Source organism: Alternaria ventricosa (assembly GCF_023758065.1).
Source record: "Alternaria ventricosa strain BMP 2768 chromosome Unknown scaffold_9, whole genome shotgun sequence".
Classification (NCBI taxonomy): Eukaryota; Fungi; Ascomycota; class Dothideomycetes; order Pleosporales; family Pleosporaceae; genus Alternaria; species Alternaria ventricosa.
The window spans coordinates 818,585-840,528 of NW_026055689.1; the positions used below are offsets into that span (position 1 = coordinate 818,585).

At 52.4% G+C, this 21,944-nt stretch overlaps 9 protein-coding genes across 9 annotated transcripts; 2 read left to right on the forward strand and 7 right to left on the reverse strand.

Moving 5' to 3' along the window:
* Positions 1-730: 730 nt before the first annotated feature.
* J4E93_005941 (uncharacterized protein) lies at positions 731-2,179 on the reverse strand (the record flags this gene model as incomplete). Its single annotated transcript, XM_049343859.1, has 1 exon — positions 731-2,179. The coding sequence occupies one exon, from the start codon at positions 2,177-2,179 to the stop codon at positions 731-733; it is 1,449 nt and encodes a 482-aa protein (XP_049199092.1).
* Positions 2,180-2,525: 346 nt separating this feature from the next.
* On the reverse strand, positions 2,526-4,010 carry DPH1 (Diphthamide biosynthesis protein 1; the record flags this gene model as incomplete). Its single annotated transcript, XM_049343860.1, has 2 exons — positions 2,526-3,772; positions 3,830-4,010. The coding sequence occupies 2 exons, from the start codon at positions 4,008-4,010 to the stop codon at positions 2,526-2,528; spliced, it is 1,428 nt and encodes a 475-aa protein (XP_049199093.1).
* Positions 4,011-4,307: 297 nt separating this feature from the next.
* J4E93_005943 (uncharacterized protein) lies at positions 4,308-5,302 on the reverse strand (the record flags this gene model as incomplete). Its single annotated transcript, XM_049343861.1, has 2 exons — positions 4,308-4,543; positions 4,627-5,302. 2 exons carry the CDS (start codon positions 5,300-5,302, stop codon positions 4,308-4,310), a joined length of 912 nt encoding a protein of 303 aa, XP_049199094.1.
* A 970-nt stretch (positions 5,303-6,272) lies between these two features.
* On the reverse strand, positions 6,273-7,341 carry J4E93_005944 (uncharacterized protein; the record flags this gene model as incomplete). The annotated part of the gene is made up of 2 exons (XM_049343862.1): positions 6,273-7,004; positions 7,054-7,341. 2 exons carry the CDS (start codon positions 7,339-7,341, stop codon positions 6,273-6,275), a joined length of 1,020 nt encoding a protein of 339 aa, XP_049199095.1.
* Positions 7,342-8,723: 1,382 nt separating this feature from the next.
* J4E93_005945 (uncharacterized protein) lies at positions 8,724-9,593 on the reverse strand (the record flags this gene model as incomplete). The annotated part of the gene is made up of 2 exons (XM_049343863.1): positions 8,724-9,448; positions 9,500-9,593. The coding sequence occupies 2 exons, from the start codon at positions 9,591-9,593 to the stop codon at positions 8,724-8,726; spliced, it is 819 nt and encodes a 272-aa protein (XP_049199096.1).
* Positions 9,594-10,067: 474 nt separating this feature from the next.
* Positions 10,068-11,839, reverse strand: J4E93_005946 (uncharacterized protein; the record flags this gene model as incomplete). The annotated part of the gene is made up of 4 exons (XM_049343864.1): positions 10,068-11,130; positions 11,180-11,607; positions 11,666-11,773; positions 11,825-11,839. 4 exons carry the CDS (start codon positions 11,837-11,839, stop codon positions 10,068-10,070), a joined length of 1,614 nt encoding a protein of 537 aa, XP_049199097.1.
* Positions 11,840-12,298: 459 nt separating this feature from the next.
* On the forward strand, positions 12,299-12,922 carry J4E93_005947 (uncharacterized protein; the record flags this gene model as incomplete). Its single annotated transcript, XM_049343865.1, has 1 exon — positions 12,299-12,922. The coding sequence occupies one exon, from the start codon at positions 12,299-12,301 to the stop codon at positions 12,920-12,922; it is 624 nt and encodes a 207-aa protein (XP_049199098.1).
* Positions 12,923-17,649: 4,727 nt separating this feature from the next.
* On the reverse strand, positions 17,650-20,897 carry J4E93_005948 (uncharacterized protein; the record flags this gene model as incomplete). Its single annotated transcript, XM_049343866.1, has 4 exons — positions 17,650-19,065; positions 19,171-19,611; positions 19,659-20,776; positions 20,834-20,897. 4 exons carry the CDS (start codon positions 20,895-20,897, stop codon positions 17,650-17,652), a joined length of 3,039 nt encoding a protein of 1,012 aa, XP_049199099.1.
* A 331-nt stretch (positions 20,898-21,228) lies between these two features.
* Positions 21,229-21,708, forward strand: J4E93_005949 (uncharacterized protein; the record flags this gene model as incomplete). The annotated part of the gene is made up of 2 exons (XM_049343867.1): positions 21,229-21,232; positions 21,449-21,708. 2 exons carry the CDS (start codon positions 21,229-21,231, stop codon positions 21,706-21,708), a joined length of 264 nt encoding a protein of 87 aa, XP_049199100.1.
* Between the last annotated feature and the right edge of the window lie 236 nt (positions 21,709-21,944).

Here is a 21,944-nt window from a genome sequence, read left to right on the forward strand (position 1 = left end):
GCGCAGCTTTGGATGTAGCAGCGGACAAGAACTGACTGCATACTTGGCATCTTTTGGCGTCTTGCATAGCGAATACGATACCCACTACGCGCTTCAATTTGAATGGATTACATACCGACAGTGCTAATGCTCTTTCACAAATCAGCAGATCCTGTCCTCCCAAAGCGAGAAGCTGACAAAGCCATGTTCCACGTGGTTAAGAAGCGGAAGGCGTTTGCTGACACCGACATCCATGTGTCACTGCCGCCTCGTGGTATGCGCCCACCTCATGGCCACAGACACACTTACCTCCACTGCCACTCCATTCTCTACATCCTGTGACGACGTCTCTCTCATATCAAAGCGCTGAACATTAACACGGCGTGCGAGAATCACCCATCTTCTTCAACTGATCAGACGTTGTATGCAGGCACGTCAACCGGAAATGGACACTACCACCATTGGCATTATCATTTTCTTCCTTATCAGCTCGTGCTTTGGACATACCTTGTTGCATCGCGTTATCAAGACACCGGCGCAGTATCGGAGACCGGAAGCGTATGTGAACGAAACATAGTTGGGCAGGTGGTAAAACATGGGAACGTTTAGTGGAGTGCCGTCGTGAACGGTAAGATCGTCTATTTACATACTGAATTACTATTACATCATACATACTAAGAAGCCCCAGGACGGCTACGCCAATTCGCGCACAAGTCCACGGTCACTATAACCAACCTTCACATCAATCCACCTATCCCGACTTCCTGTTCCTCGCCTTCGCCTTCGCCTTCATATTACCGCCACCACCTCTCTTCTTCACAGGCGTCTTCGCATGCACCGCTTCGACATCTAGACCCTTCTTGTTCCCCATATCTTTCGTACACATGGCACAATACCATTCTTTGTTCTTCGGAATCGCCTTGGAGATGCCGATACAACGACCGTGATACCAACCGATCGGACAAGCGTCATTGTCACAGCCGATCATCAAGCTACCGTCGTCAAGGCCGCGACAAGTGCAGTGAGGGGTTGTATCGACTGGTTCTTGGGCTGGAACTTTGCCTTTGCCTTTAGATTTAGCTGGCGTTTTGGGCTTTGCTGGGGGCTTGAGTTGAGCTGGAGCCCTTGGTTTAGGCTGAGGCTTGGGCTTGGGCTCGATCTTAAGTTGCTCTTCCTTCATATCCTTAGCAGCCTGGGTTTCGACTTTAATTCGAGCAGACTGGCGGCGTGTACCGGGAGCGGCTTCTGGTTCGGGGGTCTCAGGAGCGGGACTGTTTGTTGCGACTCTTGGTGTAGCTTGGCGTACGACTGCAGTAATGGCTAGAGCATGAATCGGCTGAGGAGATGGCGGTGCAGACGACTCCAATGTCTTGGGCGCGGGTGGAAGGTCGGCAGGTACCTCTGAATCTGCACCGCTCAGCTCAAGATACAAGTCTTCTTCCCGTATAAACCTACCCTGTGCATCTCTCCTCCCCTCTTCGATCTTGTACCGTCGAATGACTTCTCCCTCTGCCCCTACCATCTCAATCCGCCTCTCAGACACCTTGATTCCACTGGAGCTGCCAATGTACGCCGCCGCCGACTTCTTCATGGCGTGTTTGGCTTCGCCTAAACTACCAAAAGTGACGATCAAGGAGCGCTCTGCTCCTTCATCCTCCTCGTAGTTGTTATTAAGATACTCAACACATAGACCGTACTGCACTGGCAAAGCGTCCAATTCGCTCGCGCGGCTCCACTGCTTCACGCCGTCCGCGTCTTCGGCGGCGGGAAAGACAATGTCCATTTCGTAGCGTAGAACGACATGGTTTTTGCTGTCGAGGATCTCGTAGAGTCGGTTGGTGCTGAGCTCTTTTGTTCCGCCCCATTTTACGTTTGCTTCGATTTCTCGGGTGGCATGCTCACGCATAGCCTTTTGGGTGGTCTCGAAGACGGGGGACGCGCTGAGGAGCTGGTGACTGGCCGTCTTCGGGTCTTCGAGGAGGTTGTGGGAGTACACGGCGTAGTGCTTTGTAAAGCGTAGGGCCTCTTCGGTGGACGGTTTTTGTGAGTCCAGTCGCTGTCTCTTTGGAGACTCCCGAGGAGGAGAGGAGTTGACTGATGGCTTCCGCTTTAGAGGAGTCGGTGTGGCCGGAGGTAGAGTCATACTGGACGGGATGGTGTCTGTCTGGAAAACGGGTGATGGACCTGTTTCTGATGACATGGTCGCGCCGGTCAAGCAGCAGCGAATTGCAGATCAATCGGTCGCAGTGTGATGGAAGATCCCAGGTTAACGGTCACTGTGTTGTAGAGAGCAATCGGGCAAGATGGGAGCCTAACGGTGATATCGCGAATGTCCGTGCTTTTGATTTTGCTAGCGGGGAGTGTTTCTTTCATGGCGTCGCGGTGAAAGAGGAGAGCAAGCGGCAGGCAACCATAGCTCATCCCAACTGACTCCCGAGACGTGGAGACACGGAGGAGCCGCAGAATCGTTGAACACCATGCAAACGTCGACATATAACCTAAATGACCAAAGACAGATGCCAATCTAATGCATACTTGGTACTTCTTCACGCCCTGAGTGCCACTTCGGCAGCTTTCACGTGATCGACCGTAGTCCGTCCCAACCCCTCCTTCGCGTAAAAGTCCATAGGGTAGAGGTTCTTTCTGTCTTTCGCCTCGAATCTCCTCACTGTATCATCCTCCTCTAACCATGGCGCGTCTCTTACTCCAAGCGTAACAAGCGCCTCATAAGGACTTAGTAACGGCCTCGGAAACGCGTAACCCCAATCAATGCTCAATCTAGGACATGCAATCTGTACCCAAGCCTCTACATCAGACATCATCGCCAGCTTTCCAGGGAAGATCTCTGACATTAGTAGATTTATACATTTTATGCCTTGGCGTGCCAGCTCGTTTTCGATGAGAGTCAGTGTATGTGGGTTGCCTTGCCGTCCTAGCGAACCGAGGATAACGCCCCATGTGCGAGCTTTCCGAGCTGTGAGAATAGCTGTGCGGCGTAAGTCGTATAGTGAATCGTGTTCATAAGTTTCGTGTGTCAGCCTCCGCGAGTATGGGTCATAGCGGTAAGCGGGTATATGTGGATTGGCGATCATAGCGCTCTCGAGGTGGAAGCGTCCGTCGCCGAGATATAGTATCATGTCTGGTACTTCCTCTTCTTTGCCTCGCGCATTGAGTTGGCCCGGCTTGATGGCCATCGACGGTGACGTGCAGCCCAGAATCTCGCCCTTGGATAAAGGCGCGATCTGTGGCACAAACGGATTATATCCTTCCTTCCGTAGTATCGGCACGATGCCATGTATTGTAGCGTTGAACTGAATGGTGCCAACTAACGCCATGGTCTTTCCTACGGGGAAATTCTCGGTGATAGTATTGATCAGATGTTGGGTATCGATACTGATGGAGACGAAGATGTACAGTGTCGCGATCTTCGTTACTGCTACCGGTATCAGACAGCTGTGTGCGTAGTGTATGAGAAGGTCACATCCCAGCGCTCTTGCGGTGTAATCATCTATGCAGCACGCGCCGTACGTGACATCACCCATTATCAGCGTCGAAGTACCGGGACAGAATCGCGTCAGGATATCGGATATAGTCGTCGCAAATAGCAGCAGGCCCTCGGGGAACTGCAGGGCTATCGACTTGGCGCCAGATGTCCGTATGCGATGTATACATTTGTGGATCTCGAAGCTGTAGTTTGGAGGCAGGAGGGCGATCGCGTCGTTGATCTCCTGGTCGTGGAGTATGTCGTTGGGGATGGCGTTCAAGACACGAGCAGTACGTCGAGGCTGGGCAACTTGAAGGGGCGTTAGCTGTCTGCGCTATCGACAGTCCGTGTATGGGCTCCTCACACCTTGTATCGCGCTGGAATCCTCAATGTTGGCATTGGGATCCGCTTGCTGCTCGCCCGCCTTTTCCGCCGTCTTTCTGCCCACAAAACGTCGCTTCGGTTGTTTCTGCACGGGCACAGCCTCCTCCGGCATGCCCTGCTCGGCATCGGGCCCCAAGTTGGTCGCAGCTCTGTCGTCTTCCATTTTGCGCGTCTATGTCGTGGTTGAGCGCGTCGCGGGGTTGGGTGGAATCATGTGGCGGGGCTCAAGACTTTTTTGGTAGGGCTGCATCACTCAGGGTCCACAGCGCTTCTACTTCCACTCCCACCCGCTCCCAGCCATTAATGCGACAATGCATGCTCGTGAACAAGAAAGCTACACACATTACCAGCCAATCTGCGTCGAACTTCTAAACACAGCGATGACTGTCGTACATTACTGCTACCCATAGACCTAGCTGCCCTATATCCTCCACTACAACGCCACGCAAATACTGACACTTCACAGCTTCGCGAAGATCCTGTGCATACGCGCTACGTTGTGGCCTCCGTCGCGTCTGACGACTTCGCCGCCCCCGGGGTCAACCCAGACGTCTGGCTTGGATACATGCGCGATGATACAAGGAGGCTCGGCCGCCGTCTGGCACGTGAAGACTTGGATCTTCTTGATGTACATGTTGCCCAGCTGCGCTTTATGCTGAACAAGCATATATGCGAAGCCTTGGATGTTCGGTGTGCCTGGCTACATGTTAGTCAACGCTTCCTAGCTGTTGGAAAAACGAAGAACCTCCTGTATCACTACTGGAACGCGCAAGACTTACCCATGATTGCGTTCATTTCGTCTGTCCCCCGTTCAAACGTCTCCCCTGGAAAATCTTCTAGAAACCTTTTATTTCGAGTGCGCAATGCTCTCGCCACCACTGCTCTAGTCTCTGGGTTGACGACCAATATAGACACAAAGTAATGGATGTTTTTGATGTCCCCATTGTTCTGGCTCATCATGTGTTGCCATTCCAGCCACGCCACGTCTGAAAATTGGTTGAGCTTCGGCAGTCCGTCACCGGTAACTGGCGGCGATACCTTCGTCTTGCCTGCTTCCTTGGGGCTTGTACGGTCCATGCCTATAATGACGCCGTCCTTGGTGTTGAGTGAGAAGGTAAAATCAGCACCTGTAGCCCGGTACTCCTTGCCGTTAACAATGTACGTTTGATCCTCGAGGGGGAGGACATCTTCGGGTATTTTGTGCTGATAGGCGACGATGTGGTTCTCGCCATCTTGGAATCTGGTTGCCCACGGGTTGAGTCCGAGCGCTTCAAGTGCCCACCCGATACCCCATGTCTTATACAGGTCGAAATAATAATCCTCGGAGAAGTTTGAGTCAAAATAATAAGGACGCCAGCCCCATCCCCAGAGATCCTCGTAGCTCTGGTACTGTGCTGCCGCCGTGGTACGTTGTGGGTCGTACTGGGGTCCGACTTCGCTGTCGTCGTGGCTCATCGCCCACGAGAGCGTACATCCCTTTCTCCTGCACCTATCCCAGACTTCATCAGTCGCATCTGGTCGTTGCGGTACAGGGGGCGGCGGAAGGAACGGAGGAGGCCGAGAGGGCGGAGGCGGAGGCCCAGCGGCGGCGAAAACCTTGCCCTCCGCCTCGAGGATCGTGACATTAGTGGATAGACGAACATCGTTCGAGCAGCTGGATGTCAAAGTCAGCTGCAAGACTTTTCATCAAAGCAAGACGCTGGTACAAGGACTATCAAACCCGCCGGGACGGAAGGCGGGTTACTTGGGAAATGCCTACTCTTGACAGATCTCGCCTGCAACGGCAGCGAACAAGCCAGCAAGCCTGACGAATTGGCGGATCCGCATACTTTTCAAGTTTGTTGCTGATGAGTGTAAGGTAAGAGAGAGAAACACCAGGGTGGTGCTGGAATCAGAGGCGTACTACTCAAGCGGGATTGAACTTATTTTTGGTGCGTAGCTCCCGCCTTCACCTTCACTGCGTATGTAGTGAAATGAAAAAAAAAAGGCGAGAGATCTATGCAGTTCCCAGACCTTGCGTCACTGAGGGGTGCGCTCTTGTTGTGCAACGTCTCCAAGTGGTTATGGTTCGCGGGCTGTTCTTTCCTCCTTCCCCAACTGAGCAGTTCGTCATACAGATCCAAATTTACGCACCTACTTTCCCCCAGAGCGACAAAAAGATCTATCAATGGCTTCCGTGCAACTCCAGGAATAACAGCGATACGTACAAAGGCGTATTTCATTCGAAGCGCGAGCACCTCAACCCATTCGTTTCATCATTCAAGCACTACCGACGCCATCAGACTGGCATATCATATCTGGATATTAACATCTTCCACAATCGTCGTCCAGCCCTCATGGTAAATGATGCGCAGGAGTTCATATAGGGTATCGTGTAACGCAAAAAGCCCCCAATTCGAAGTAAAGAAACAAGCTTGGAACCAGATCAAATGTTCAGTTTACCTCCCAACCAGAAGCCACCAACCCACAACGCTCCCCAAGCCGGCTGAAAGAAGGCTCGAAGCACCGCCGGACCAGGACAAATTCCTGTTAAGCCCCATCCAACACCAAAAGCCGCAGCGCCGACGATGAACCTGCTATCCACATCTTGCAACGTCTTCGTAGGTAGCGAGAACTTGTCAGCGAAAGATGGCGGGCTGGTGAAGCCTTTCATTTGGTTCTCGATCAAGTTGGGTAGGACGCCGAAGAGAATGACCAGAGCGAGTGACGGGTCCCAGTGTTGCAAATCTGGAAAAGAGAAGAAAGCGGCCACCTTATCTGGATGTGACATCTGCGAGATGTGAAGACCGAGGGCGAAAAGTAGGCCCGAGAAGGACTGCGTGGTAAGGCGTGCAGCAGTATGTGTATCCGCAGGCTGGTGTTTGGCGTCCTTGGCTGCGGGTGCGACCGTGACCTGGGCTACGAGTTTGGGTATGGTTCGCGCGGCGAAGATGCTGAATACGGCAAGTACGAGAAGAGATGCGGTCGTCTCAGTTGACGGATACACGGGCTTGTAGCATGGTGCACTGCCGGGGCACATCGGATTCGATAGGCTTGGATTGGCGAGGTGATGTGTTATGATCGCCGAGGGAAAAAAGGTAGCAACTGCGATTGCTGAGCGTCCACTTAGTCTGGGGAGTCCACACAGCATGTGTCCGGATGTACATCCATTCGACATCTGGCCGTTCGCGTTAGTAGTGAAAATTGTTGTATCAGAGGTTTCTTACCTTCGTCCCCCATCCTATCAGAGCACCAATCGCTAGCGTAAACAGAGCACTCTGTGGACTGGTCTGTACAGCAGGATACTCCGTGATCAACTGCGGTGCTAATGCCTTCAACGGAACATAGCTGGCAGCCATGCCCGTGAAGAACGCGAGCAGTTCCTTCGTAGGCGCAGAGAAGAGTCGACGCAGATAGCCGCTGAGCCCCAGGATATCGCCATTCTGATAGAGGAGGTTGCTAGTCGCTTGGTGTAGCAGAAATGCGCCGATGGAAGTCTCGACGGGTGTAAACATCCTCTTGATACCGGTATTCTTGGTTCGTCGGGTCCCGTCCCTTAAAGAATCTCGCTCTAGCGAAGGACTTGTCCCGTAAGGTGCATCAGCAGAACGAAAGCAGCAAAATCAAAGAAAACCCCTGCCAGCGAAGGACAAACAAGCCGTTTGTAGACCACCTCATTATGAAGGACTAGGTCACTAGACCAGATCTTCCCTCGCTAACGGGCCCATGTGCCAATCGCCGTGTAGACATTTTCCCTAGTCGGCGACCTCGCGCTGCAAACGTGGACTTAGCCGAGAATGCAATCATCCCGACGATGGATATATCGTGGAGGCGGACTGGTGGCGCTCCGGCAGCAGATACGCATACACCCCTAAATTGACTAGCGTGGGTACTAAGCATGGCTCGCGCGTGGTAGGCGCGTGGGTCGTCGGCGACGAGAACGCGCCTCAGGGATAGCACATGGGAACTTTACCCGGTTCATGGCTTGCGCGACTGCAGGACGAGGCTTGTGTACCCGCGAACATGATGATGCAGAGTCGACGAGGCGTTTCACGATGTGGGATATCGTATGATTTCTGCGCTGAGGCGGCAGCGAGTGCGAGTGTCATCGTGCCCGGGGTCTTGGAGAGTAGTCGGCGACCGAAGCCTCGCAACGTCGGAATTACCACGGCGTTCCTTCGTGATGGAATGAATTACTAACGTGGTCCGCTAGGTAAAGTTGGTGTGGGTGTCTAGATGGGTTTCTAGAAGGGCTCCGTGCGACGGACGGATGCGAATGCCGGGTGGCGGCTACTGGCGCGAACTTCATCGATGGTCCATCACGGAGGCGACTGACTTCACTTTTTTGTCACTTCTTCTCGCGAACGACTGTTTACCTTTGTCGAACAACAACAGCTTCACACCGCTGCATATTTCTTGCATACGCGGCCCGCTTATCTCAGATTATTCTCCGAGTTGGATCTGCATGCCGCAGCTACCTCGCCGACCAGAATGCCTGCAGTGGACGCGATACAATGCTTCTCGAAGATGAGCAAACATGCCAAGTACCCAACGGACACCGACACACCGTACCGCTGCGCCGATATGTGCATCTGCTCCGATTGATTGCGTGGTCAGTCTGCAAGACAGTCGTCGAACGCGCAGCTCAATATTCTCCTCATTGCTACTATTCAAACCACTCCTCCAACCACGGCTTCGCCAAGTAAATCCTCAATTCATGCAGTCCTACTAGATCCCACAGTCCGACCGTTGGCAGCCACTCATGCAGCCGCTCCTAGTCGTCACTACCCTCCCTCCAACGCTGCATCTAAGACTCGCCATACTCTTCCTCGACTTCAATGTGCACCTTGACGTCTTCCATTCCCCTCCCTTGGATGTAAATACATACGACATGCCCTCATTCACTGTCGAGCTTCGCTGGCGTCGCAGAATCTTCCGGAACTATCTGGCCAAAGTGATAGAGGGACGAAGTGTACTTGCTGCTATTCCTGTTGAGACCAACACGTTTACTCCAGGCCATTGCTGCGTCGAGACACTTAGGTGTCCTATAGAAGTTGAGACCCATCCAGCTTTCCGCACACTCTTTCTTGACCACGGTTGTGGCCTTTAGACCTTCATTCGTACGACTGCTAATGGTGATCTGAGAAAGCGAGCTTGCTGCGTAGACGTCCCAGCGGGGGTCGTGATGGGTGTTGAGTAGCGAGTTGAACAAGCTGTTTTGGCGGAAGTCATCGGTGTCTTCGTTGAGAAAGCGTGCAACCAAGCGTGGCGCCCGAGCGATGATTTTCACCAATGGGAGTATATTGACGGGAAGACGTGTTGCTAAAACCCTTGGCCTCAGCAAGATAATACTACCGACCGCATCGTCGAAGGTGCCACGTTGTGGGTCGACAAACGTGGAGATGTACTGATCGACCTGGTAGTATGGAAATGCGATAGTGGTAGTTCCGAGGTAGATAGGCAGGAATTCATCCCGGACTTGTTTACAGGTTCGTGTGAGACCTAGGAGCGTACGTTCTTGAGCGATATAGTCGATGTTGTTCTTAGTAAGGCTAGGTTCGTGCGAGAGCTTCACCAAAGTGCTCTCCTCCGCTGCATACTCGTATATGTAGTTGCGGAGTTCTTTAGATCTGATTAGCAACTGTGGGATTTGGTTTCGAATTCTTGACTCACCCCCAGATAAGTCCAGAAAGCCGACAGCGCGACCTTGACAAGGCGGGGTGGGCGTAGGCGCAACAGCTGCGGAGTCACTCCCGGGCTTTTGCATGTTGTATGTGGCTTGTCGTGTAACGGTTCCCAAGAAAATGGGCTCCTTCAAGTGACTGCGAAGTAGAGCGAAGAGATCACAGAAGCGAAGTGAGTGAGAATAGCAGGAGTGGTCTTGGCAAGCCACCTGATGCGGAAAGTGGGTCCACAGCAAGTGAGGAAAGTGCGTTTGCGTTTGCGCGAGTGAGAGATTTATGCGAAAGCAAGAGTGCGTACTTGCGAATGTTCCCAAGGCAGCAGCATTGGCGCCTCTAGGACATAGTACTGCACTCCTGGTTGAGATGGAACCAAGTAAAGCGTACCGGGATCGAGGCAAGCGACCCAACCAGACCGTGGGCATTTGCTTAATGTGAAAGATCTACGAGACCTGCTCGATTCGATATTGTGCCGTAAAATCGTTTGAGACATGTGGTACGTGTTACTACAGCCGTGTCGTCGTCCAACTCGTCCTCGACATACCAGTCATTCGAGATGCTTAATATACCTCACCAAAGCCCTTTCTCTCCGCGTCTTGCATCTTGTCAATCTCCGTCTCGCCAATCTTCTTCTCTTCCTCCCCAGATTCCCTATCCTCCTCGCTATTCTCGACAATCATGTTGCCTTTTAACGCTTCCGACAGTATTGGTTCGCCTTCCTTCTCCTTCGCGAACGCAGCGTCATCGCTGGTGGCATCGCCGTCGCCTAATCTATCCGTCCTGACGCCGTTACCCATGCCGGATTCCTCTTTCCAGCTCTGCTCTGTCTGTTTGCGCTGCAGTTTGCGTTCTTTGGATTGTCTGCGCTGCGTAGAGCTCGCTCGGAGGAACTTGCGGTGTTGTATTTGTTGCATGCCCGGGAAGTAGTCGGAATCATCCGAGAAACCCTCGCCTGGTGTCTTATGAGGTTGTAGGTGGCGGAGGACAGCTGCGGTTCTCGGCTGCGCATGGCTACCTGAGCGTGACATGGACGATGTTGCTTCCCCTTCGTCACTGCTTGTCGCGTCATTGGAGGCATCGTTTGGGGATGCTGGCGTTGGGGGCATTTCCGGCATCGTGGCACCCTTAGTACTCTGCTTCCGGGATAGCTTCGCCGGCGAGGGCTCGTTGATTATGGGAGCGTGTTCTGTCTGCTGCGCTGCCACTGGATGGTCCTCCTGTTCGCTTTCTACAGGCTCCATGTGTGAGACTGCCGGCGGGGGCAGCTGTTGCGATTGTCCCATATACTCCATAGTATTCTTGCGCATCGGCCGACGGGGGTAGTTAATCTTGTCATGGTCACATCCGTTGACGCATCCTCCCCATCGGCGCGTGGGTATGGTGGGAGATGCGGTGACGCTGCCTTGGCCCAGTCCAGTCAAAGGTGTGGCCCTGCTCGGCGTAGATGAGGTGGCGCTTTTTGTCTCTTCCTTCTCCTTCGCAGCACGGCGCTTGAGTTCCGACCATGTTCGTAACTCGTTTTGGAGGATGTATCGGCCGTTGTTCTCGCTTCGCTTCATGATTATGAATTCGCAGTGGTTGACGTTACGGAGATCCTCGAAGTACTCGACGGACCAGTGATACCTGGAGCGTGTTAGTTCCGGACTATTGACCCGATTGTTATGCGCCTCACCATTTCATAAGGAAGACACGCGACATCAGCCCGTGTGTGACCAGAACGCATACACTGGGAAAGTTGTCGTCCTGGAACGATCTCCACAGGCTCTCGTTGAAGCCACTGACTCGGTCGTACGCGTCAGCCGCACTCTCGCCATCAGGTATGCGGTAGAAGAAGTGTCCATAGTCGGCCCTCTCTTGCCACATGCGCTCCATCTCGGCTGAACATGGCTGGAAGTTGCCAAAGTCCTGCTCGCGTATCCGGGGCTCTTCAAAGACGGTTATCTTATTGCGAGGAAAGGGCGATGGTGTTGGGTCATCGGAGGTCAGGGTACGGAGTATGCCTTCGGTCGTCTCGCGCGTGCGACGGTAGGGTGAGGTGAAGAACTGGAGGGTGTCGTCTGGCTTGAGGAGAGACCGTAGCTGTCGTCCTGCCTCTTCTGCCTACAATCATATGAGTTAGTCATGTCTCGTCTCAACTCTCACGAGAAGATAGGCGTACCTGAGTCCAGCCATGCTGCGTCAGTTTCACTCTATGGTCGGGAATGAACTGGTGAATATCGCGATTCTTGTTTCCCTCTGACTGGGCATGGCGGATCAATATGATCATCTGCGTGGGAGTTAGCCATTGGCCTTGGTGGTATTGATAAAGTGGACCTACGCGGGGTTTCCCCATGGTGAAGAGAGTGGGATGTGTGTATGGTGTGGTTTTGGCAGACGATGTAAGTGTAGTTGATATTATGCTGTACAGCAAGGTGTCTTCGAGGCAGGAAGGGAATATGTACAGCTGTGCAGGGAAAGTGCGATCAAGGGCGTTTCATGTGCAGCTGCAAGCCCAACGATAGCGGCGACTTCGCTGGCGCAAGTGGCTTGTTCGGCCGCCCGTAGCGCCCCCGAGGTGTTCGCCGCAAATGCTAGCGCGTCATCCCTCGCGACTGTTTCTTAGCCCTCATTCTTCACCACTTTTTCTACATTACGCGACAGCACACACGCACACGCTGCTACTACCCACATTATCTTTTTGAAGTCGCAGAACTCTGAGCAACCACATACAGCGTCACGAAGACATCACAGTCCCAGCCAATCCGTCTATTGGCCAGCGCATCGCATCGCTGACTCTCGTGGTCTCACCACCATGTCTGAACCCATCCCCGAATCAATACCCACGTCCGCCGATCCGCGCTCGCAGCGCCCGACGAAGAAGCGCGCGCTTACTCCCCGCTCGGCGCAAGCCTCAGAAGTCGAGGCTCTCTTCGCGAAGCCTGATCGCGATATCTACATCCCAGGCTCCAGCGCGCTAGCCAAATCCTCCCTACCCCCAGAAATCGTCGCCAATGTACAAGGTTCCAGTGCGGGTGCGGGAAGTGGCGAGTTTCACGTCTACAAGGCGAGTCGGAGGCGTGAGTATGAGAGGCTGAGGATGATGGATGAGGAGGTGAAGAAGGAGGAAGATGAGAAGGAGTTTGCCAAGCGGAAGGAGGAGCTGGAAAAGAAAGACAAGGAGAAGACGGAGAAGAACCGGCTGAAGCGCGAGAAGGCGCGACAGCGGAAAGAGAAAGCCAAGAAGGGTGGAAAGGGCGGAACAGGCAGTGAGAGGGATGGGACGCCAGTCGCAGAGGACTGCAAGACGAAGAAGAAACTGGCGCCGAATGCGAATGTACCAAAGACTGGCACCGACGAGGACGCAGACGCAAACAACGAGGGTGGAGAGGTTAAGAATGCGGAAGAGATCGGTCTAGTCATCGAAGACGACGACTGAGGACCTACACACAGTTCGGAAGAATGATTGCATGAGTGGAACAATAATCATTTCAATTCAGTAAAACTTCATCAAGAGCTGATGGAGATGCTCTTCACATTTGGGTCAAAAGGTGCGATGACATGGATTTCTCACAAACCTAGTGCTAACGCTCAATACAAAAGTCTTGTTACCGTTGTCGCGAGACGTTACACAACCCTCTATCCTATGCGACTCTCTACAGCAGCCGCGCCTTCTTCATATATCGCCCGTCGACTGTCGTCAGAAGCATTTGCATCAAACATCTGCAATCAGGGCTATGTTGCTTGTCGAGGATTAGCGGCACAACAGGAGAATTATGCAGGTGCGGCCCGGCAAAGTTCACGGCTTTTCCCATTCCAACCAACCACCATCTCTGGCCATCGCAGTACCTTGACGGCTTCATCTGTTTGGTTCACTGGCTCATTGCGACCGCATCTCATCTACTCTCGACAACATCCATATACTTCTTCTTCATTTACCAATCAAGTTTTCTGTGACGAACGGTCGGGACTGCCTGCCGGAGTCGAACTCCGATGAGATGCGAGAATGCGGGGGGCTCAGCGCTGCCCCTCATATCAATTTACCTCATGTTCGATCTTGATTAGTCTTTTCAAGCCTCGCAGGATCTATCTTTGCTGACCAAATGACGTTGTCGTCAATTGACATACCAGGTCTCTGAATACGCCGACTTGCCGATGTCCTCTGAGTTTACGCCTCGAGACCCACAAAAACTGCTCCTGCTAAGTTCTGCATGAGCTCACGACTGACCGTCGTGGCGGAGACCCGAGCCGCACTGTACGCCATCGTTGGAGCCTCATGGGAACGACTTGACGTTACTCTGTTCTTCACAGCCAAAGAACTGTGCCGAGATCGGCTAAACAGCCCGGCCGCCTCTATCTAGGAGAGACGCGTCCTCGATCCTAGTACCCAAAGTAAACAATCTCGATTCCATCCCCGTCGGGTTGCATGCAGTATCTATCGGCATTTGAGTACCATTGCTTCCACACAGCTCTACCTGCAGGCCTCTTGCAAGTCCGATCCAACTAGACATCAGTGGCCTCAGGCCACACGCTCAGGATCACCACTACCATTGGATCGTATAGACGAGCTGTTTCAAATCATGCCCTCAGCGGTTGCACAGCCTGTTTCTGCCCTGAATCCAAAGCTTAATTAGACAACGGACCCGGCCACAAGCAACCGATAAATTGGCCACTGTGCTACTCTCCATAAACACCCTGGCGCATCGCTCTCTGCACAACGCGTACGCAACGTCATATCCTCTCAACATGCTCGGTCGGCCCCAAACCTCCGCGAGTGAAAGAATTCTCCGAACTCTGGGCTTTTATAGCCGGGCAAATATGGCGTTGCTGCACTTATACGGGATATTAGGATTCATCAACGTGGGCTTGAGGGCGGAGGAACAGGGAAGGAAGGTAATCTACGCTGACGCACGGTAGCCAGGTACGCGTGTGCTCTGGAAGATGTGGAGACTGGGGGTGAGCAGGAGTATAAGAGAACCTCGTGTCAGAAGTTTAAATCGACATCAACGGACAGTTACCACTTTACTCATTCACTGAACTATACATCCCCACATTATGAAGCTCACCACCGTCATCCTCATGGCCGCTGGGTACATGCCCCTTACCAAGCCACTTCCTCAGCACCCCAACTGACACCCCCCAGCGCCCTCGCCGCCCCCATCGTCGAACGCCAAGCCACTCCCTCAATGCCCGTCGGCATCCCACCCTTCCCCACTGGCCCCCGCCCCACCGGTCCCATGCCAACGCCTCCAGGAGGTTTCCCCGCGTTCCCTACTGGCGCTCCTCCCTTCCCAACCGGCGGCTTCCCTGGCTTCCCCAGCTTCTCAGGCGGTGCGCCTCCGTTCCCTACTGGTGGATTCCCCAGCTTCCCAGGTGGTGTTCCTCCCATGCCGACTGGAGGGTTCCCTGGTCGGCCTAGTAGAGGACCAATGCCGAGGCCTACGAGGAGTGTGCCGGGCTTTTGTGAGTAGATTGTGTTCTTGTAGTGCGTCGGGTTTGTTGCTGATCGTTTGTAGCGCCTATGCCTATGCCTACGCTTGTTGGGCCTCCGGCATAGATGATCCGATGGGCCTGGGTGGAGAATTGGGGTATTGGTTGAGTCTGGCGGAAGAGTGTGGTGAATTTTGTTGTATATAGTTCGAATGGAATATGTTTTCGAATGATCTCATAGCAAGGCGCAGTCTCTTTTCAGCGTGAGCGCATGGTGATCATTCCAACTCAATATCTTCAACCGTCCATTCGCCGATTTTGTCTGCAGGCTGGATCTTGCTTGAAAAGTGAGTCATGTGTTCGTGTTCGACGAGAGCAGGAATGTATGCTGTGCAGATATGCCAGTATCTCCCGCTAGCTTGCCTTCGAACGATGACGGAATGAGAAGATCCAAGTATTCGCCAAATATCATCACCTTCTCTTATGTTGCATTTTGGTATCAGGCCGAAGTGTTGACTGTCTGTTGTGATGCCAGATCTGTGATACAAGCTTCGCAAAACATCTCGAATCGCGGCCCAAGCAGGCTCGTTACTGTTCTTGAGCGGGGCCAGCAGATGTAGAATGTTATCTCCTGCATAGCGTAGGAGTCGACCCGCCTGCCCTGGAATCCTTCCAAATTCCCATAGATACGATAGTCCAGCCTGAATAGATTCATGATCATAATTTCGACCAAAAGTCCCACCGCGAATAGCCCGGGAGAAGTCCCGCGGCAGGCCAGTATCAGTATCCCCAAAGTATGGCAGTATGTACTCACCGAGCGACGACTTCCAGAATTCGGCCACAGTCATCTTATTTACGGGCGTTACATCAAAGATGATGCATTGCCGCACTGAACCCACTTTCATACCTCGGACGCATAATTTCAGATTGCGCATATCGACAGATTCCAAAGAACACTCAGTGTATTCAAAGTACTCTGACCCATGGCCCGCATCCCTCGATAGCGCTAAACCTTCAGGATCACGTCCCATCCAATACTGTGGGATCCACGTTGGATTGAAAGTCTCATTACCGAGAAAGCTCATAACGAGAAAGTCGAGGTTCCGATGCTGGCTAATATGATATGCGGCTGCATCTGCCATTACCTGTTCTACCGTCTTGTTGTAGTTGACTATAATGCGCCCTTCTTCGTAGTCTTTAGCTAAGTGCATAAGGGCGTATAGGCGATCTTGACCTTTGGACACTTCCATCCTAGAACCCCTGCGAAGAATGTAGGAAAGGAGATGTCGGTGCCTCCCCTCACCATTAATAGCGAACATCTCGTCGCTAACAGGCCTGGCTAGTGGCCCTCTCAACTCAACTAGAGCATGGTCGCTCCATTTTCTGATATGGTTATGGGAATATTTCCAGAAAACGTTATCTATGGCTTGCTGAAAGCTTGCAACAGCTATACCGTCGAAAGTAACGTTCATGCAGTGTAGCATTAGTTTCCGCGCATTAAGAACCTCTTGCTGTCTACCAGCATAAAGGCGGCCGCATCAGCTAATACTCTGTAGTGAGGCAGCCGTTAATCCACTTACATCCAACTACGATTCCAGTACCCATTATTAAACATCGGAACCAGAGGATTCCAGAAGCTGGGTTCATCATCCAGGCTACAAAATTCCGCCTCTGGGCTGAGTTTGAAGCTTTTGAGAGCTGCTACAGCCGTACTCTCTTTGTCGAGAGATGGTTCATTGATCCAAACCCGCACACAGGAAGCGTTGTGGTAGATAGTCCGCATCATGGCAACCTGTTCGGCTCGTTCCTCAAGACTATTCTGATTAATGCATATCGCATCGATCCATATTCTCAGTGGCTCCGGTCTTGCAAAGTCGCGCAGATATTCCAATGCTCTGGTCAGATTCCAGGCCGTCGGTATAGCGGCGCCGTCAACGACGACCCGATCGGTCTGCGTCGCATCACCCCACATGTACGACAGCGCATCGTACGCGAAGCCATTGTCAACGTTCACGATGATGAATCTGCCTAGGAATGGGTCTGAACGTTGACCAGGCTGGAGCTCGAGGATGCGTATGCAGCGGGGTTCGAGAGGCTCGTAGCGAAAGCGGGGCAGTGGGTCTGCGCTTGCGTCTCCGGAGCGAAGCTGGCAGTAGCGTCGGCCCTCCTCTTCAGAGTTATCGTTGATCATCTCGCAGGGTCAGTAGGATGGAACGCGAGAACATTGCTCGCGGGTCAGAGCGTGAGACAAGCAGGATGGGTGTCGAAGAGGTAAGAACAGAGAAGGCTGGCTCGTCAGCATGTTGGAAGGTGTGCGGGGTCAAGCGAAGCCACGCCTGACGAGACGAGGCTGAGAGACAAGAAAATGGATTTCTAACGGGTGCGACAAATCTTGTATATGCTATTTACTAAATATCAGATACATTGGCTACTGATACAGCTCAAGCTACTTACTCAGCTACAGCGCGCCTTCAAATGCAGCTTCTGTCAAGTCAACTTTGCGACACGTGGTCAACAATTTGCAAGGGCACGGATGACGAATTTCAAGACCAGTTTGGCGTCTCTATGGGCGAATACGCTGTTATAGGTGCGGATCGTGGGACTATATAATTGTGATACCACTGCGCTCTCAGAATCGTCGATGTCTTCCTCGTTGAGGGTGATGTCGAGCCTACCACACTGTATCAAGACAATAACTCCAAGTATGACTATAACTGAGACTAGATACGACAGCGACTACGCACATCTGGCGCTCCCTAGATCCTGCCAAACACCTGGCCGATGGAACAGAGTTCTGACCGACATCTCGACCTGGAACTTCCCGTCAACTGTAGGCCTGATCTTCGCATTTTCATGTTCCTCTATCACCTCACCCTCCCCAGTGCCAGAAGTACCCTCATCACCTTCCTCACCGTCGCTGTCGATAAACGTAATACCGTTTTCTTCAAACATTTTCTTGAGCACGGTTTTCCGTACATCATCCTCTTCCAAACTCTTGTCGTCTTGTCCGTGGTACTTCCGCCCTAGGTGTTTTTGCACTAGCTCCGTACCTCTGAGCGACGCCACTGAGCCGTAATGGTCAAGGAAGAAATTACGGCGGCGACAGCGTCCGCAGTAGTCATTGCTGTGATACTTGTCCTCAATGCACTCATCGCGCAGGCCTCCTAACAATAGATCTCGGTTGCGTTCGCGGTATATCTCGTTCATTTGCCTGTGAGGAACGATTTGGGCGAGCACGCCGCTAACTCTCTTGTCATCGGAATCCCAGTTGTCGTAGAATTTGTAGAGCTGGGGAACGTTGTAACCAACCAGCTGCCAAGCTACCGTGTGGTATGTGCGAGCCATCTGCTGAGCCAGACATTCGTCGCCAAGCCAGGCTGTACACATCTTGTATTTCGGGCTGAACTCGTGTGACGAACGCTTGTGGATGACTCTCTGGATGCAAGCCCATACCTTTCGAAGCTGCGGTGCGAGATCTGGATCGTTGAGATCGATCTTTTTCTGCTTGGCTGCATCCTCAGCAGCTATCTTGAGGATGTGTAAGCCTAGCCCGGGTGTGGGCTTTGGCATGAGCTTCTCCAGGACCGGGTCTCCGGCTAGTTCCGATAATAGTTCTTTCCATATGTCTCCACAGATTCGGTACATCGAAATCCAGTCGAAATACACGTTCTGCATCTCGCCTTCTATAAATAGAGACAAATCGCGAAGCAGCACAGGAGAGCCATCTGCCGGACCATCCTCGAACAGCCGCACCACCCGACGAGTGTCAATTTCACCTTCAACCCAATCCCGTGATGCGCCTAGCTGGCGTGCTAGACGCCCTTGCGAGGCCTTGTCGCACAGCAAGGTATTGAGGCTGGTGGCAAGCTTGTCGACGGAATCGTTGGTGTGGTCGCTCCATCCTGTCATTCTACTCTCCAGAACCGGACTCAATAAGCTCGTTTCTTGGAATAAACGACTTGATTTGTGGAAACGGTATTTCCCACTGCTGTCTACGCGGGGCATTCTGCTGCCAAAGGCAAGATTAATCTTGCGGTATGATTCGTCAAGGGTCTTGGGTATGCCGCCGTAGAAGATGTGATTTGGATCCTGAGAGTAGAGGAGGTATTCCATGTCAGGCCAAGTAGGATCGTTTGGATAAAGTAGTTTACCCTAGTGGTTGATGTTAGTACTTCCCTGGGTTGACGATTACTCAAAGTCACTGTGTGAACTTTTGGAAATTCCAGAAACAATTAGGCAGGACTGAGCTTTACATACCGCAGTATAGAGGTGGCCTAAGACGCACACAAGGCCACTATGCCTCTCCAGATGCCAGCCGCAAATATGTAGTTGGAAGTAGACATCATACTTGATCAAACCGCAACGTATTGGGTTATATTTGAGTGCAGGGATGTCAGAATGTTCCATAAGCTGGTGATAGATGTCCATGGTGTCCCTGCACCGAGAGCGTTCATCTCCAGATGGAGTATGAGGACCAAATAGCTCCGGGAACGGGGCTTCCCATTCATCGAACGCCGGCCATTCGTTCAGCTCGTCCTCAAGTGTTACTCGAGCATGAGTGAACGAACTGTTGAAGCCTTTGCCTTCACCCATACGATTATCCTTAATGTCCTGGATGTCGAGAAGCATCTGGATGCCAAATGTGACCCAGATAGGGACGACTTTATCTGTGAACATGATTTTCATGCCGCGGGTTACCTAGATGGTGGTGTACAAAGTCAGTGTGTGTCTCTTGCAGTTCATACACCAAGTTCTCTTACTTCATCTTGAGCCCAGAATCGTTGGTGTGCTGAGGTGTACACCCGGAACGCTTTGGCAAGCTCGAACGTCCGCTTGATCTCTGGCACTGATTCTGCACCAATCGCTTGAAGCTCTTCCTCGTTGGCGTCAAGATAGGGGAATTTCTTGATGCGGTTCACACAGAATCGCAGACCTGTGTAGGCAGGCCAAAAGCACCAGTTGGCGTGAATCTTATCGTACTCGTCCGCATTGACCTGGATACTGACATCTGAGGGGACCACTAACTTTTGGATTTTGACATCATCCGGCAATGGGTGGTAGTGATGATACAAAAGCGCAGGAAGAGACCACACAGGAAACTTTGATACCGGGTATCTGGATGGGCGCTTGAGATGAAGGTCGAATTCGCTCTCAGCACGCCTGACAAGATCTATCGCAGTGTTCGTGAGCAGAGCCGACGCCATAAGGTCCCTGTTGAAGTCCTGTGTCTTGAACCAGGAATCTTGTACCACGTCCTGAATCTCGTGGATCCCTGCGAGAAACGAATGTATTGCGAAGAAAAACTCCTCTTCGGCCTCTTCTTCGCTCTGCTCGATATCCGCTGTGACAACCGGCGGCAAAGTGGCTTGCCGTTCAACCTTCTCTTTTGGCGACGTGTCCGCTACTTCCTCCACCGTCAGCTTTTTGAACCGATTGTCGACACCATTGGACTTCTCCGGTTTAACGGCTCTGGCGACAGGAACCAAAGGGCGCAAAATTTCCTGGACTCTGGACAGTATGTTTATGAAGTGATTATGCCCTTCATCTTCAAGTTTAGCAGATTTGTACCAAGCTTGTGCCTCTTTCCTAGCTTTTATAGCTCTGCCGAACACTGTCAGGAGCGGAGATGGCACTTTGACTTTCTTGGCTTGTTTGGCAATAGCCTCGGCGATAGGTATGAAGTCGACGGTCCGGATGTGATATGCAGAGGGCTGGCTTTTGGCAGACTCCTTGGCAGCCTCCTTGGCCTTCTTCCTATCTTTGCCTTTTAGGCGTTGTGACTCTGCCGGCGTCGGCGCCGGTCCACTGTTGAGACTAAACCCGATCTTTTTTGAGGCTTCGACTAGCCAGCCGGCAATGTACTCTGTTGTCGTGTAAGTAACGTTAACCTACTAAATTGAAGCCATTAAGAAAGACGCACCTGTATCCTTCTTGTATTGGCGATAAGTTGTCGAAAGAAACCCAGAATCTAGATTCGTCGACATCTTGAATAGATGTGTGAGAAAGAACAGCGCGGGTGGGAAAAGAGTTGTGGAACATCAACCATTGAAGCCGCTGGATCGAAAGAGCGGAGTAGCGGGACTTCGGATGGACCTAGCGTCAAGTGGAGCTCCCGGCATGCTAATTCGCTCAATCAGTGGATACCAAGGATCCTTCCTGTTTTGGAGCCGGCAATTAGAATAGACGTGCGCGTAGTGGTAGATGGTTCTTCGAATCGGCGATACTTCTTATTCGAGAGGATTCAATTGCATGAGCGTGGTATGGGTGCCGGAAACTGCAAGTCGTTTCTGTGAAAGGCCGTCGCAGTACCACGCGATGGGTAGCGCCATTGAAGACGAGCCCCCAACTACCTAGACCTTGAAAGCTTTCGGGTGTTTCAGAGACAGCAGATGCAACCAGTACCGAGTGAGCCAAGAGCTGGACTTAGTACGGAGTAGACAGAATACTGGAGTTGCACTGAACAGAGAACACTGAAGGCCGGCGCCGTTAGCGTGTCCGTGGGGGTGCGGGGTTAGGCGAATCTCGGGCATGCAAGGTGTCTTCGTTGGCAACAACGCTGTAACCTTCGGTCAGCTTTTCGGTGATGCCTTCGGGCCCCAGGTTCTCGCCACTTCCCTCCAGGCTGTCACCCCCGGTGCAGGCGGAAACAACGTCAAGTGCGAGGTCAAGAATCCCAACTACCCTGGACAGACCTATGCGCTCAACGCATGGAACACTTTTATCGACCTTGACGGGAACTCTAAAGCTGCTATTTCCACCGACGTTACATTCTTCACCATCAAGTGCAAGGTATAAGCGTCCTCTCGAATACCGCTTAGCAGTACACCGGGCGCCGTTTCATGGGGCGCATGAAGCGAGGTGGTCAGCGATAACGTTCTCTTCTTTGTTTGGTGTATTTGGAAAGCGATCTGGGTATACTATCCTAGTATACAACAGTGGTGTATACAATCCTTCGTCCGTGTTATGGGAAGTAGTAAAGCTTCAATAGCTAATATCACTCATTTGCAGAGGCACAACGTGGCTCACGCTGA